The 12,811-nt window shown below is 40.8% G+C and overlaps 7 protein-coding genes across 7 annotated transcripts; 3 read left to right on the top strand and 4 right to left on the bottom strand.

Annotated features, from left to right (window-relative positions):
• Positions 1-51: 51 nt before the first annotated feature.
• On the top strand, positions 52-1,098 carry V1514DRAFT_326472 (profilin). The gene is made up of 5 exons (XM_066926810.1): positions 52-114; positions 246-304; positions 386-483; positions 538-672; positions 722-1,098. Exons 2-5 carry the CDS (start codon positions 292-294, stop codon positions 854-856), a joined length of 381 nt encoding a protein of 126 aa, XP_066785009.1. The 5' UTR covers positions 52-114; positions 246-291; the 3' UTR covers positions 857-1,098.
• V1514DRAFT_362091 (Got1/Sft2-like family-domain-containing protein) lies at positions 949-2,015 on the bottom strand. The gene is made up of 6 exons (XM_066929727.1): positions 1,874-2,015; positions 1,794-1,820; positions 1,682-1,746; positions 1,448-1,626; positions 1,319-1,400; positions 949-1,261 (listed from the first exon to the last, which is right to left on the bottom strand). Exons 1-6 carry the CDS (start codon positions 1,893-1,895, stop codon positions 1,220-1,222), a joined length of 417 nt encoding a protein of 138 aa, XP_066785008.1. The 5' UTR covers positions 1,896-2,015; the 3' UTR covers positions 949-1,219.
• Positions 2,016-2,138: 123 nt separating this feature from the next.
• On the bottom strand, positions 2,139-3,273 carry V1514DRAFT_326466 (SGNH hydrolase-type esterase domain-containing protein). Its single transcript, XM_066926809.1, has 4 exons — positions 3,097-3,273; positions 2,916-3,040; positions 2,482-2,860; positions 2,139-2,423 (listed from the first exon to the last, which is right to left on the bottom strand). The coding sequence occupies exons 1-4, from the start codon at positions 3,197-3,199 to the stop codon at positions 2,266-2,268; spliced, it is 765 nt and encodes a 254-aa protein (XP_066785007.1). The 5' UTR covers positions 3,200-3,273; the 3' UTR covers positions 2,139-2,265.
• Positions 3,274-3,403: 130 nt separating this feature from the next.
• On the top strand, positions 3,404-9,368 carry V1514DRAFT_326464 (uncharacterized protein). Its single transcript, XM_066926808.1, has 5 exons — positions 3,404-3,962; positions 4,034-4,091; positions 4,146-5,440; positions 5,516-8,273; positions 8,318-9,368. Exons 1-5 carry the CDS (start codon positions 3,666-3,668, stop codon positions 9,037-9,039), a joined length of 5,130 nt encoding a protein of 1,709 aa, XP_066785006.1. The 5' UTR covers positions 3,404-3,665; the 3' UTR covers positions 9,040-9,368.
• On the top strand, positions 9,369-10,479 carry V1514DRAFT_326461 (carbon-nitrogen hydrolase). The gene is made up of 2 exons (XM_066926807.1): positions 9,369-9,560; positions 9,652-10,479. Exons 1-2 carry the CDS (start codon positions 9,419-9,421, stop codon positions 10,380-10,382), a joined length of 873 nt encoding a protein of 290 aa, XP_066785005.1. The 5' UTR covers positions 9,369-9,418; the 3' UTR covers positions 10,383-10,479.
• On the bottom strand, positions 10,420-11,459 carry V1514DRAFT_326456 (40S ribosomal protein uS13). The gene is made up of 4 exons (XM_066926806.1): positions 11,414-11,459; positions 11,311-11,354; positions 11,052-11,112; positions 10,420-10,988 (listed from the first exon to the last, which is right to left on the bottom strand). The coding sequence occupies exons 1-4, from the start codon at positions 11,414-11,416 to the stop codon at positions 10,632-10,634; spliced, it is 465 nt and encodes a 154-aa protein (XP_066785004.1). The 5' UTR covers positions 11,417-11,459; the 3' UTR covers positions 10,420-10,631.
• Positions 11,460-12,733, bottom strand: V1514DRAFT_290158 (SBDS protein C-terminal domain-containing protein). The gene is made up of 3 exons (XM_066925293.1): positions 12,546-12,733; positions 12,427-12,487; positions 11,460-12,365 (listed from the first exon to the last, which is right to left on the bottom strand). The coding sequence occupies exons 1-3, from the start codon at positions 12,610-12,612 to the stop codon at positions 11,738-11,740; spliced, it is 756 nt and encodes a 251-aa protein (XP_066785003.1). The 5' UTR covers positions 12,613-12,733; the 3' UTR covers positions 11,460-11,737.
• Positions 12,734-12,811: the final 78 nt, after the last annotated feature.

The raw sequence follows: 12,811 nt of genomic DNA, 5'->3' as shown, positions 1-12,811 counted from the left end.
ATTGGAAGCTGCGTATGCTGCGTATGGTGCAAAAGGAGTGATTGAACAGCACTGAAGCAGCTTGTCGCCGAATCTCAGACGTCTTGTTTGTTTATTCGTTTCGTGCTTAAATTTGTATATCTTTTTTTATTATTAAATGCTTATACTGTTATTGATGGTAAATAACTCGAAAACAAAGTCTTCGGTTATTCACCATATCAGCATGTCTTGTTCTCACCCGAATCATTTGTCTAACCTATATCTAGTCTATTCTTTCTTTAGTATTAAAGCGTTTTAGCAGCTTATATAAAAATGTCGTGGCAAGGTAAGCTGAATTTGTTTAAAATTTTTACTCTTTTTGTTGTTTTTTCAAAATTAGTTTGCTAATATTCTTATTTTTGTACAGCTTACATCGATAATCTTTTGGCTTCTCAAAAAGTTGATAAAGCCGCAATTTATTCTAAGGCAGCTGACAGTGTCTGGGCAAAGTCTACAGGTTTTGACGTACGTGTAATTGTTTCGGTTTTTAATTTATGGCTAACACTATTTTTAAATTAGTTATCAGCACCAGAATTGAGCGAAATAAGATCCGGTTTTGACAATCCATCTGGTCTTCAAGCAAAGGGCTTGCATGCGCAAGGCTTAAAGTATTTTTTGCTTCGAGCAGATGAGCGAAGTATTTACGGAAAGAAGGTATTTAGTTGTTAAGTTTTTCTTGATCAGGACTATCTAACGTTTTTAGGGAGCCGAGGGACTGATTATCGTTAGAACAAAGCAAGCTATCTTGCTTGGTCACTACCCAGAAGGTGTCCAGCCAGGCGAAGCTACCAAAATTGTTGAACAGCTAGCCGATTATTTGATCAGCGTTGGATATTGATTGTTTAATTGGGTGGCTGTCCTGTATTGGCAAATCAGGTTGTGAAATGTGAATGTGACCTGGATATCTCAAAACATGGAGTACTTCTTTGTGGTTTTTTCATATTTGTTGGCTTATAAATTAAGTATCTGTGCATTTAGGTTATGATCTTTCGGCCGGTTATAAACAAGGCAGGATAACCAATTAAAACTATTTGTAATTATTGCACGGTATTAATACAAAATCAGCAATTACTACTTGTACCCTGTAATTTTTGCCTCTATGGTCCAACTATACATATCCGTCGTCGTAATTTATGGCTTAATCAAGTAATAATTATTTCAAATTGTGTCACTTTAAATATTATAAGAATTGATATAACGATTAAACCGGGAGAACTCGAATGCCAGCTAACCTGTCGATAACCTATAATAAATATTTAGCATTTCCGATAAATCCTTCTTTAGTATAGTTTGGGCTTACTGGGGCGGTATATGGATGTGAGAGCACCGGTCCGATAAATGGAAGTGAACGAAGAAATGAAACAATTACCGAAAAAAAGTCACTGTCTATTAGTAAATAAATATATGATTTCTTATGCGGTTGACTTACCCAAATAAAGCCAGGATACCCGAGAACTCGATAATGAACCCCAGAATTGGTCTTTTAACCAGGATGAGGAAGATACCGAGGCCAAAGCATAATGTGCCCCGAATTTTTTCACGACGAACAAAAAAATAATAGGCTCTGTTGTAGCCAATGAGAAAAAATATCCCAGCTATGAATAGTATCTATTTATCGTGAGCTGTGAGAAGTTGACGCCTAGTTAAACAGGGCTTAAGTTACGTTTCCAAATGCCAACAGTGCAGAATCAAAAAATGTGAGTACGCCCAAAAGAAAAAAAAAAAAACCTGTGATGATTAGAAAAGTTTGGGGCATAAATTGGCTGTCAGCTTACCTGCTGCGACTAGTCCTACTCCGATTTCTTTTTACGTGTTAGAGATATTGGCATTATCATAATGTCATATGGGTGCTTACTTTGCTGTTCGGAAAGCCACATTGTTGTAATTCAGGTACTAGGTATTGGGTTATGTCTATATTCTCTTGGCTTATAGGTATGCTATCGTGAGATAGTCCAAAATGCAATCTCTTTGACGATTGTAGATGTTTACATGAAATGTTGTGCACAACGAACGCTCTTCCAGAAAGTCGCGCCGCACAGTCACTTATATGTGTATTTTTTACTTTAATTGATTTCTTCATAAATCATCAATATGCATGGTTTCGTTACCATAATTCACACAAAAGAATCTTAGTTATAATTGAAACTACAAAATAGATAATTTCGTTTTTAAGTCTATGAACAGATTCTATATTCTATATCAAAATCACGTAACCGACATGCCAATAGCTCGCAACGAACCGGTACTCTACAATAATTTGGCAAACTCCTCAAGATTATCGATCGTCTGCCAGGTCGGCAATTTTAAAGGTAAATTCTCCGGGAGCAGTTCAGGGTAGGCCTTCTTTATTGCGTCCAGTATGCCGAGATATTCGACCTCATACGCTGGGCCAGCATAATGGATACCTTTTCTCCTTTTAGATACGATACGATACGACAGGCATAACAAGCTCCGAATACATACCATCAGTGAGATAACTAGACAAGGGATTCTTAGCATCTCCTTCCTTAAGTCCATATTCGAGATCACCTTTCTTCCACCCAAGTTTTTCCATGATCAAATACCAAAGGGGCACAAAAGGAACACCCGTCTCTGCAGCCACCTCTGATGCAGCATCGGTATATTCACGAGTAATTATTGTACTGCGCTGGTTTGACACTTCATCAGTGTGCGTAAGTCGCCACTGATGGAAATTATACGGACCGGGTCCAATTAATACAACCTTGATCCCAGCATCAGTGGCAGTTTTAATAATATTACGTAGATTATCCCGGTATCGTCCGATTGGAACGTGTTGAACACTTGGTGGCGTAGCAGCATCATTTGTTCCAAAAAATATAACCTAAACTGTTAGGATTTGCAATCAACCTACAGCATCAACAAAGAAAAGAACCAACCAAGAGCTTGATCTGAGAATAATCGGTGGTTTCGTATTTAATAATTTTGTCAATCATTAACAAAGCTTCGTCAGAGTTATAACCACCATAACCGCGTTGAATAACATCCAACTTTCGAGTATAATCTTTCACATTGTTAATACCGCAACACTATAAATACAACACCATCATATATACATACCATTCTGAAGAGCGGAGCCTAACGCAAAACCATTTGCTTGGTCATAGGCATACTGAGTAATGGAATCTCCAAAAAGAACTAATTTGTCATAAGCCAAAGCCATAGATATATTAGTTAAAAAAATATTATACAATAAACACTTGTATCGATCAATTGAGCAAGATGTAACCTCCAAAGAGTGCGCTTGTCCTGCCCCTTGTGTTATCGCCATCCGCCATCCCCCAAGCCCTAAAACCTTAATGCTCTCACGCTCAAACTCTGTTTGCTTTTTGCAGTGGCATAGTCGAACATCTTCATCTTCGTGTCGGTGTCGAGTTGGACCGTGTTTAGTATACAATTACAATATTTACACAGATCATAAAACGAAATTCACACAGGCGTCACGCAGTTAAAGCTATAAAGTAGTCGCTATATGTTATTTTACTGCGAAGCAATCCAGTCTACTTTACTATTCTGTTGTTGGTGAATTGGACACGACAGCTATTCGCGTATAATAGTTATCCTCCCACCGCAACAGACATCGCATCAAGATATCTTTTGACTTTATAATATAGATTGGTGATAGGCACATGGCTTCATTAGATTCGGGATTATTGAGCACAGAGTTCCTAGCGTCGGCTATTCCACCGCGGCAGTCGTCGCTCTCACAGACCTGTTCAATATCGATCAGCCCGGTTTCACTAGTAATCAATGAGTGCATTACAATCACGTCAGCGATGCGCAAAAATGCTCGCTGGGCACAGTCTGGTGTTGCATTAATTTTGGGCGCGGCCGGACCATATGATTCAAGCCCTGACTCTGAGGATTTAGGATTGATGTCACGCCTAGGTGGACTTAGAAATCGGAGGACACGAAATGGTCAAGTAGTAAGTTTTTTTTTTTGATCATAACGTGGTTTCATAAACATATTGTGATATATCTAACACATGTAATTTAGGAAAATCCTTTGCTAGCTGGGTTTGCGAAGTTACGCGCAGAACTGGCAGATTGCAGGGGTGAGTGGTTACGCTCTAATACACTTATTATGGAAATTTATTAACATACAATAGACATTTCGACATTTGATACGCCGTGTTTATTTCATCCTTTTTTGCAAGTCATTAGATCGTCTTCCATAAATGGCCCAATCACGTCCCTCGCACTCAATGCAATAACTAAGTTTTTTTCATACCGAATCATCTCTTTATCATCGCCTAGGCTTCCATTAGCCATGCAATTACTCTCATCCGCTATAACACACTGCAGATTCGAAGCTTCAGATACCGCGCAAGATGAAGTTGTATTGCTCAGAATTCTTAGATTAATGGAAGTTATGATGTGTGGCATCGGTGGCGATTTACTTTCAGATGAGAGTGTTTGTGAAATGATGGAGACGGGGCTTAGCATGTGCTGCCAGATGCGATTAAGTGAAATGCTGCGGCGGTCAGCAGAGATGTCAATGGTTACTATGTGCCAAAAGGCATTTGAGCTACTGAAGCAGCTCGAACCTGAAAAAGATGAATCAACAATTGAGACAATGACCAGTTTGACTGCAAACAATCTTGGCACTGTGCAAATGAATGAACCGATTACGGTATCTCCAAGTGCATCGTCAGTTGAGAACTCTTCAAGTCATAACCCGACAGAGTTTTCGGCTTCGCCTGAGATAAACGTACAAGAAGACGCCTATGCTGATGTTGATTTAAAACCGTATGGCTTACCGTCAATTAGAGAGATTTTACGCGTTCTTATTTCACTTCTTGATCCTAACGATCGTCAGCATACAGATACCATGAGGGTAATGGCACTTCGAATAATCGATGTTGCATTTGAAGTTGCGGGTTCGTCGATAGCCAAACATGCATCATTACGTGCGCTTGCAGTAGATGACCTCTGTCGATACTTATTTCAACTGTTGCGTTACGATTCATTGCAAATTCTACAAACGTCTCTTCGCATCACGTCAACTGTTATGCATACAATGCGGCCCCATTTGAAACTTCAGCAAGAATTGCTGTTATCCTATATGATTTCATGCCTACATTTTCGGGCAGAAATTCCTCGAGATTCAGGCGTGGATCCAGTGCTGTATGAAGGTATTCCTATTTTTCCAACCGTACTACTACGATCGTCATCCACTGTTTCAAGCAATGGTTCTGGCACCAGTACTCCAGTACCTGTGAAAGAAAGACAACGGTTGGGAATGGAAGGAGGTCAACGCGGACCGGACGCAAGGGAAACTATGATTGAGTGTTTATGTGGCCTTACTAGAATTCCTGGTTTTATGGTTGATTTATTCGTCAATTATGATTGCGACATTGATCGGGCAAACTTGTGCGAAGATGTCATTGGATTACTAAGTAGAGTGCGTAAAACTTTTTTTTTCTAAAAAATTTCGACTTTTTCTACATTTTGACAATTATAGCTGACTTGATTATAGAACGCGTTCCCTGATGCGGCCACATGGTCGACCGCAAACGTGCCACCTCTTTGCCTCGATGCCTTGTTGTCATATGTTTCATTTTTAGTTGATCGGATTGACAGTGCTAATGTTGCAAAAGAAAATCATCCGGACCTAGAATCTTTATTAGAACAACGCAATAAGAAACAGATTGTTATACAAGGAACGTCAAAGTTTAATAATAACCCAAAGAAAGGTATACAATTTTTGGTCGACAATGGCGTAATAGATGAAGCAAGCAATTCCAAATCGGTAGCCACGTTTTTGCGCCACACATCTCGAATTAGTAAAAAGCTTTTGGGAGAGTATTTGGCAAAGCCTAGCAACAAATCAATCATGGAATGCTTTATTGACGATTTTGACTTTGCTGATTTGCGTATTGATGAAGCCCTCAGACAATTATTAGAAAGTTTTAGGTTGCCAGGTGAAGCTCAGCAGATTGAGAGAATAGTGGAAAAATTTTCAGAGCGGTATTGTGAATTTAAACCCGAAGAGGTAGCAAATAAGGATGCTGCATTTGTTCTAAGTTACTCGATTATTTTACTCAACACAGATCTTCACAATCCTCAGGTTAAGAATAGAATGACATTGGAACAATACAAGCGCAATTTACGAATGGTGAATGATGGCAAAGATTTTGATCATGATTATTTGGAGGCCGTGTATAATGCGATCAAGAATAGAGAAATTATCATGCCAGAAGAACATGATAATCAAGAAAGTTTCGAATACGCATGGAAAGAACTTCTACAAAAAACTAGAATTGCCGGCACGTTTTTGATTTGTGAAGAAACCAATGTTTATGATGCTGAAATGTTTAGGGCTACTTGGAAACCAGTGGTTGCCACGCTTGCATATGTGTTTAATACAGCCACCGATGATATGGTATTTATGAGAGTGATTACTGGATTTGATCACTGTGCTCGAATTGCTTCGCGATATCACATTTCAGAAGCTTTGGATCATATTGTTCTTTGCCTGTCGAAGATATCTACTTTAACCGGGGATCATGTTCTAAACAGTTTGGCAGATTCGACAGAAATTCAAATGGATGGCAGCAGCATTACTGTTAGTGATTTGTCAGTTCGCTTTGGAAGGAATTATAAGGCTCAATTAGCTACTGTGGTTTTGTTTAGAGTGGTCCGTGGAAACGAAGAACTGATACGATCGGGCTGGAGAGAAATTTTACGAATATGGCTAAGCTTGTTTGCCAACTCCTTGATATCATCGTATTTCTCTGAATTACAAGATAACCTAACCGTGCCACCTATTCCAATAATTTCACCGGCGAATATTATAAACCGCAATGATACTAAAGACAACAGCATATTTTCGACATTGTCATCGTATCTTTCAAGTTACACGGTAGACGGGCCACCGGAACCGTCAGACGAAGAATTGGAGAGTACATTGTGCACGGTTGACTGTATTAATTCGTGCAATCTTAGTGAAATATTCGATAACATCTCAGCATTAAAGCCTGATAAGGTTGAACACATGTTAAAATTTTTACTAGAAGAGGCCAAGATTTTGCAGCAGCGGAAGACTGCTTTTGCAGGCAGGACTGAATTTGGAAGAACGAATTCAGGCGAAGACGGGAACTGGGACAAATCTTCTGGTTCAGCAGGAAACGGGCGTTCTTCGGCTGGCATAAATGAGAAAAATGGTGAAACGTCTCTAGCTCCGTTGATCATTTATGTACTCGAGATGGCAACTTGTCTTGTCATTAACAATTCAGAAAATTTGAGCACCCTAAAGTTAGAGCTACTCTCTGCATTCCAATCAATACTAGCAAACTCAGACAAGGCTTATCCAATTGTCGTGGGTCGAATAATTTGTTATATGCTTGTTGTTGTTCAACGATTGCAAGAAATCTCCTTACAGGAAAATGAGAATAAATATAAAGAATTAAATGAACTCACTGGAAAAGTCTTTATCGCAATTTCAAATGTTGATAGTGAGGCTTTAAAGGAGTCAAGCTCGGTTGCAGCTACAGGAATTGTCAGTCTTTTCCGCAGTTGCTCTGAAGATGTGAGAGCATTACTTCTTGAAGTGCCAGAACAGGCATTTTGGAAAACGTTGGAATTGTTAATGAACAATATTGATTCGGCACCAATGATTTTTGAAATTGTTGAACAGATTGCTAATGTGGGTAATGTTGATAATGACTTGGACGTGATTGATGAAAAGCAAGCGATCTCAACAAATCTTCGACTTTTACAATCCAGTAATAACTTTCAAGCCATTATTGATGTACTAGGCGCGTTTGCCAGTGCTGGTGCAATCGGAAGTGACTGGGAACAAAAGCATGAACATCGTCAGTCAAATCGCCGTCACGGCCGATCGGGCACGCCGCCGATCGGTCATGGCCAACCTGCTCATCCGGCATCACTTAAATCCCGAACAAGTTCTCTTTCCTCACATCAAGTTGCAGCTGCCAGCGATCGCAATAAAAACTACAGCACAATTTCAGGCGGACTAGGCAGCAGCAGTAGTAGTGGCGGTAATGTTCTTAAGCGACCAAGTATTGAAAACTTGAAAGGGACAGCGACTGTGAACGGCAAGAAAATGACGGCGGCAGAAGTAAATGCTGCGGTAGCTGCAGGAATTTACCCCGGCATGGAAAGACCGTTTGTTGATGTTGTGGTGCGTGCGGTCACGGCGGTCAAGATTATTAATGAATTGCGACTCAAGGTTAAAGATTTAATTGTTTTGTCTGGATTAGACCGGAAAGATGGTATGCGAAATATGTTTTTTTTTTTTTTTGGCTAACAGTATTAGGTTGGACAACATTCTGGTTTCCAATTTTAGATGGCTTGCTTTTGCAATGTCTGAATGCATGCAGGGAAGTTCGGCAACAGGCATTCAGTTCATTACAACGATCATTGCTCTCTCCAGAATTATCTGCCACGTATGATGACTTTGAATGGACCGCGATTTTTAGTACGGTATTGTTCCCTCTAATTTCGGGCCTGTTGCGACCAGAGATTTATCAATCTGATCCCAAGGGTATGGGTGACACGCGATTGCAAGCAGCTTCGTTATTGTGTAAGGTTTTCCTGTATTACCTGGAAAGATTATCGACATGGGATGGCATGCTAGATCTTTGGTTGCGCATTCTTGACATGATGGATCGGTTAATGAATTCGAGTCCGCGAGATAATTTGGAAGAGGCAGTGGCTGAGTCGTTGAAGAACGTGTTGCTTGTAATGAGTTCGACTAAATATCTGGTGCAACCAGATGAGGCGGCAGGCAACGAGAAGCAATTAGAGTTATGGGCTCAGACTTGGAAAAGATTGGAAAGATTTTTACCAAGTTCCACGTTAGAAGGGTTTAATGTTTTGTTTGGCCATATTGGGGTCATAACACCATCATCATCCGCAGCGGCGGCGACGACGACGACGACGTCGCCAATAGCAACAACATCACCAGTAGCTGATACCGATGCGGATGCTGATGCTACTGTAACAAAGACAGAAACAGAAACATCTGCTACGAATTGATCATGATATATATAATCACCAAAAGAAAAAAAGAACAAATACCAAGAGTCCCTCAAACGTGGACGAGAAGATATAAATTTAGTGTGAAGGTTTTATAACGGGCGAAAAAGGCACTCTAAATTAAAAAAAAAAACTTTTCAACAGTATTACATATATAGGGTATTATTTTTTGTTGTCATGTCAAAGGGCGGCGGCACATCTGTATAATTTAGTTTGTTTCAATCTGAGCTGTGCATATCGTCTTTAGAGTAAGCTTTTAATTACGGTAAAGGGGTTTGTAGGACCGGTTCGCTATCAAGAGAAACCGATCAAATATTTGAAAACCCCCCTTACTTAAAAGCAAATCGTATTATTAATAAATAATAGTAGTTGAAGGAAAATGTCAAATCTTTTATTAAAGACATTGAAAATTGCCTTGGTTCAATTAGCAGCCACGGCAGACAAGGCCAAGAACCTGAGTCGCGTTCGTGAACATGTGCTCCAGGCTGCATCAAACGGTGCAAAACTGATTGTCCTGCCAGGCATGTTACCTTGCCAAAAAGACTTGTACTTTTATATTGATTTATGATTGATAGTTAACATGATTTAAATTTTTTTTTTTTTTTTGAATAGAATGTTTTAATTCGCCGTATTCAGTTGCAGCGTTCCCCGAATACTCAGAATTGATCCCATCCGGACCGACGACGACATTTTTGTCTCAATTGGCCAAGGAAACGCAAACTTTCCTTATTGGAGGTTCGATTCCAGAAAAAGATGAGCAAGGCAAATTGTTTAACACGAGTTTAAGTTTTGCACCATCGGGTGAACTTATTGGCAAGCATCGCAAGGTGCACTTGTTTGATATTGACATTCCGGGCAAGATCAGGTTTAAGGAATCGGAAGTATTAACTGGTGGGTCCAAGATCACCGTGTTTGACATTCCGCCTTATGGTAAGGTTGGTGTTGCCATCTGTTATGACATTCGGTTCCCGGAATTGGCATCCGTGGCAGCCAGGAAAGATGGCGTGTTTGCCATGATTTATCCTGGCGCGTTCAACACCACGACCGGACCGTTGCATTGGGACTTGCTCGGTCGTGCTCGCGCGGTTGATAACCAGGTGTTCGTGTTGCTGTGTTCGCCAGCTAGAGATTTAACCGCAGGGTATCATGCTTATGGTTACTCGGCAGCTATCGACCCGAACGGGTTAATCTTGGCCCAGGCTGGCGAAGGTGAAGACATTGTGTATGCGAACCTGCAAGCTGGCAGAATAGAAGAAGTCCGCAGCGGCATTCCGGTGACCGTGCAAAGAAGATATGATGTTTATGATGATCTTTCCAAATCAATCAAAACGTCAGCAATTTAATTGTTACAAAAAAAAAATATAAAAATAAATAAATAAATAATGTGTAAACAAACATCTGTATTAATTTTTTTTAAGACATTTGATATATTACAAACAATCTTGCAAGTACAAACAAAAAAAAAAAACGTAAATGCCAATACAAAACCGCTTCGAAACTTTTTTCCATTTTTTGTTGTTGTAGTGCGAGAGAGAGAGAGAAAAGAGAGGTGTGGAAGGGAGGTGGGGAGGAGCAAACAGGAAAAAATCCGTTTATTTCTTCTTGCTGACACCAACAGTCTTGCCTCTTCTGCCGGTGGTCTTGGTGTGCTGACCTCTGACACGAAGACCCCAGTAGTGTCGCAGACCTCTGTGGGCACGGATCTTCTTCAATCTCTCGAGATCGTCACGGAGCTTGGAGTCAAGCTGGTTGGCAAGAACCTGAGTGTCCTTGCCGTCGACAAAGTCACGTTGGTGATTAAGGAACCAAGCCGGAATCTTGTACTGAGTCGGGTTCTGAATGATGGTGACGATTCTCTCGAGTTCTTCGACGGTAAGCTCACCAGCTCTCTTGGACAAGTCGACATCGGCCTTCTTGCAAACCAAGTTGGAGTAACGACGACCGACACCCTGAATTAACCGTTAATCATCAACGCCCCTGCTGCATACCCGCAAAAGTGAATGTTAACATACCTTGATCAAGGTAAGGGCGTACATAATCTTGATCTTACCATCAACATTGGTGTTGAGGAGACTATCAAACCGCGTTAGTAAACCCTAGTTCCCACTTTCTCTCCCATCCTACTTGAACAACTGGTCGGAACACAATCGCAAAACGTAATATAAATAAGCTCTAATTCCATCTGACGTGTCGATCTTGTTCTGCTTGTAATGCACTCCGACCTTGGTTGCCAACCAAACAAAAAAAAAAAAACACTATAAAACAACGTACCGCAAGATGTGCTGAAAGTTTCCTTTATCTTCAAGGACGAAAGACTATAAATAAGAGGTTAAAAAAATCGGTATTTGATTTGACCTGATTTCGGCGTGCTTACCATTTTGTTGTTGATGTGTTGATCGTGAACAAAAAGGACTGAAGGTTGGCCTAACCAGGACTTGCCCGCACACTCAACACTGTCGATGCTCTGTCGTGGCCACGGACCGGATTAGCTCAGCAGCCGTGCCCTAGTTTTCTGCGAGAAACGCAGTCACGGCACGGCCCATACTAAGCCCTAAGCCAGCCGTTCCCCTAACCCCCTTCTCCACACCACACGCTGCGCGTGGCTTCGTTTTCAGGGGCAACGTTTAGGTTTACTGTAGAATGGTTCACTCGAGTCTTGGTTGATGCATTTTATTTTATGAAAACTTTGGTTTTGACGTCAAAACGTTTCCTCGCCCTCCTGAATAACCGCGGTGTCCAAAACATCGATGCTTGCTTTACCTTTACTTTCCGCCCGTAGCAACTCACCGAGTTCTTTATAACTGCCAGGATCGATAAATCCGACACATTCCCATTCCGCGCCCCAGTCCTCGTCCTCGATCTGGTCTATTAATGCCACCACCGCAGGTCGGTATCTCTTGGCTTCTTTGGCATCTGCCGTAAGCCTTACCCTCATTTTAGCTCGCGCGATCGGGATGATTTGTTTGGACACTAATTGCTTGATCGCATCCAATGCTTGCGCCTTGGAGTTTTTGTTTGCTACGATGTTGTAGCCCAGTTCAGCAAGAGCTTTTTCGATAATCGTGGTAGGGTATGGTCGTTTCGTGGATGGGTTGACGCATTTTGAAGACACGATTTCAATCACGGTGGCGTGTTGTTGTTGTGACTTGGCTTGCCGTTCCTTCTCGCCCACTTGCAACTCACCCTTTTTAAGAATTTCTAAAATGATCTTGTCCGAGTCGGTCGTTCCAAAGCTGGCCTTCAAATCCTCATTAGGCGCAACTTGACCTTTTGACACGTTTAAGAAAACATTATGAATTTGTAAAACCTCATCCAAATCAGTTTCACTAAATTTCAATGTCAATGTCAATGTCAATGTCAATATATATAAACACAAAATTCACTTACACTCCTGATCTCCAGTCTTGAACTTTATTCATGTAACAAGCAAGTTCGAACCGGCGTTTTCCTAAATCAAGGTCAGCAAACGTATGGGTCTTATTACTAATGCCTTGCTCGCATCATACCTTTCTTCATTCGCACAAGAGACACGTTCGTCAATTTTATCTGAGATGATGGTTGATTAATCGGCATATTGAACGAATGTAAACAGACCGTATTGTATTCAAATGCCTGCTGGTTTCTGCCAACCACAATGTAACGATTTGTAAAGATGTATAATGACGCTATCAACAGTTCTCGAGATTTCCTGCTCGGCTGCTTGACAAAAAGCTTCAAAGTTTCGATTTACCCTTTTCTTTGTCAGGGTACGGGTAAATGGCTGACTCAATTT

The sequence above is a fragment of the Lipomyces japonicus genome (genome assembly GCF_038497905.1).
Source record: "Lipomyces japonicus strain CBS 7319 unplaced genomic scaffold V1514scaffold_7, whole genome shotgun sequence".
Taxonomy (NCBI): Eukaryota; Fungi; Ascomycota; class Lipomycetes; order Lipomycetales; family Lipomycetaceae; genus Lipomyces; species Lipomyces japonicus.
The sequence above is the reverse complement of the archived record's forward strand: the minus strand, read 5'-3'. Positions and strand labels throughout refer to the sequence as shown.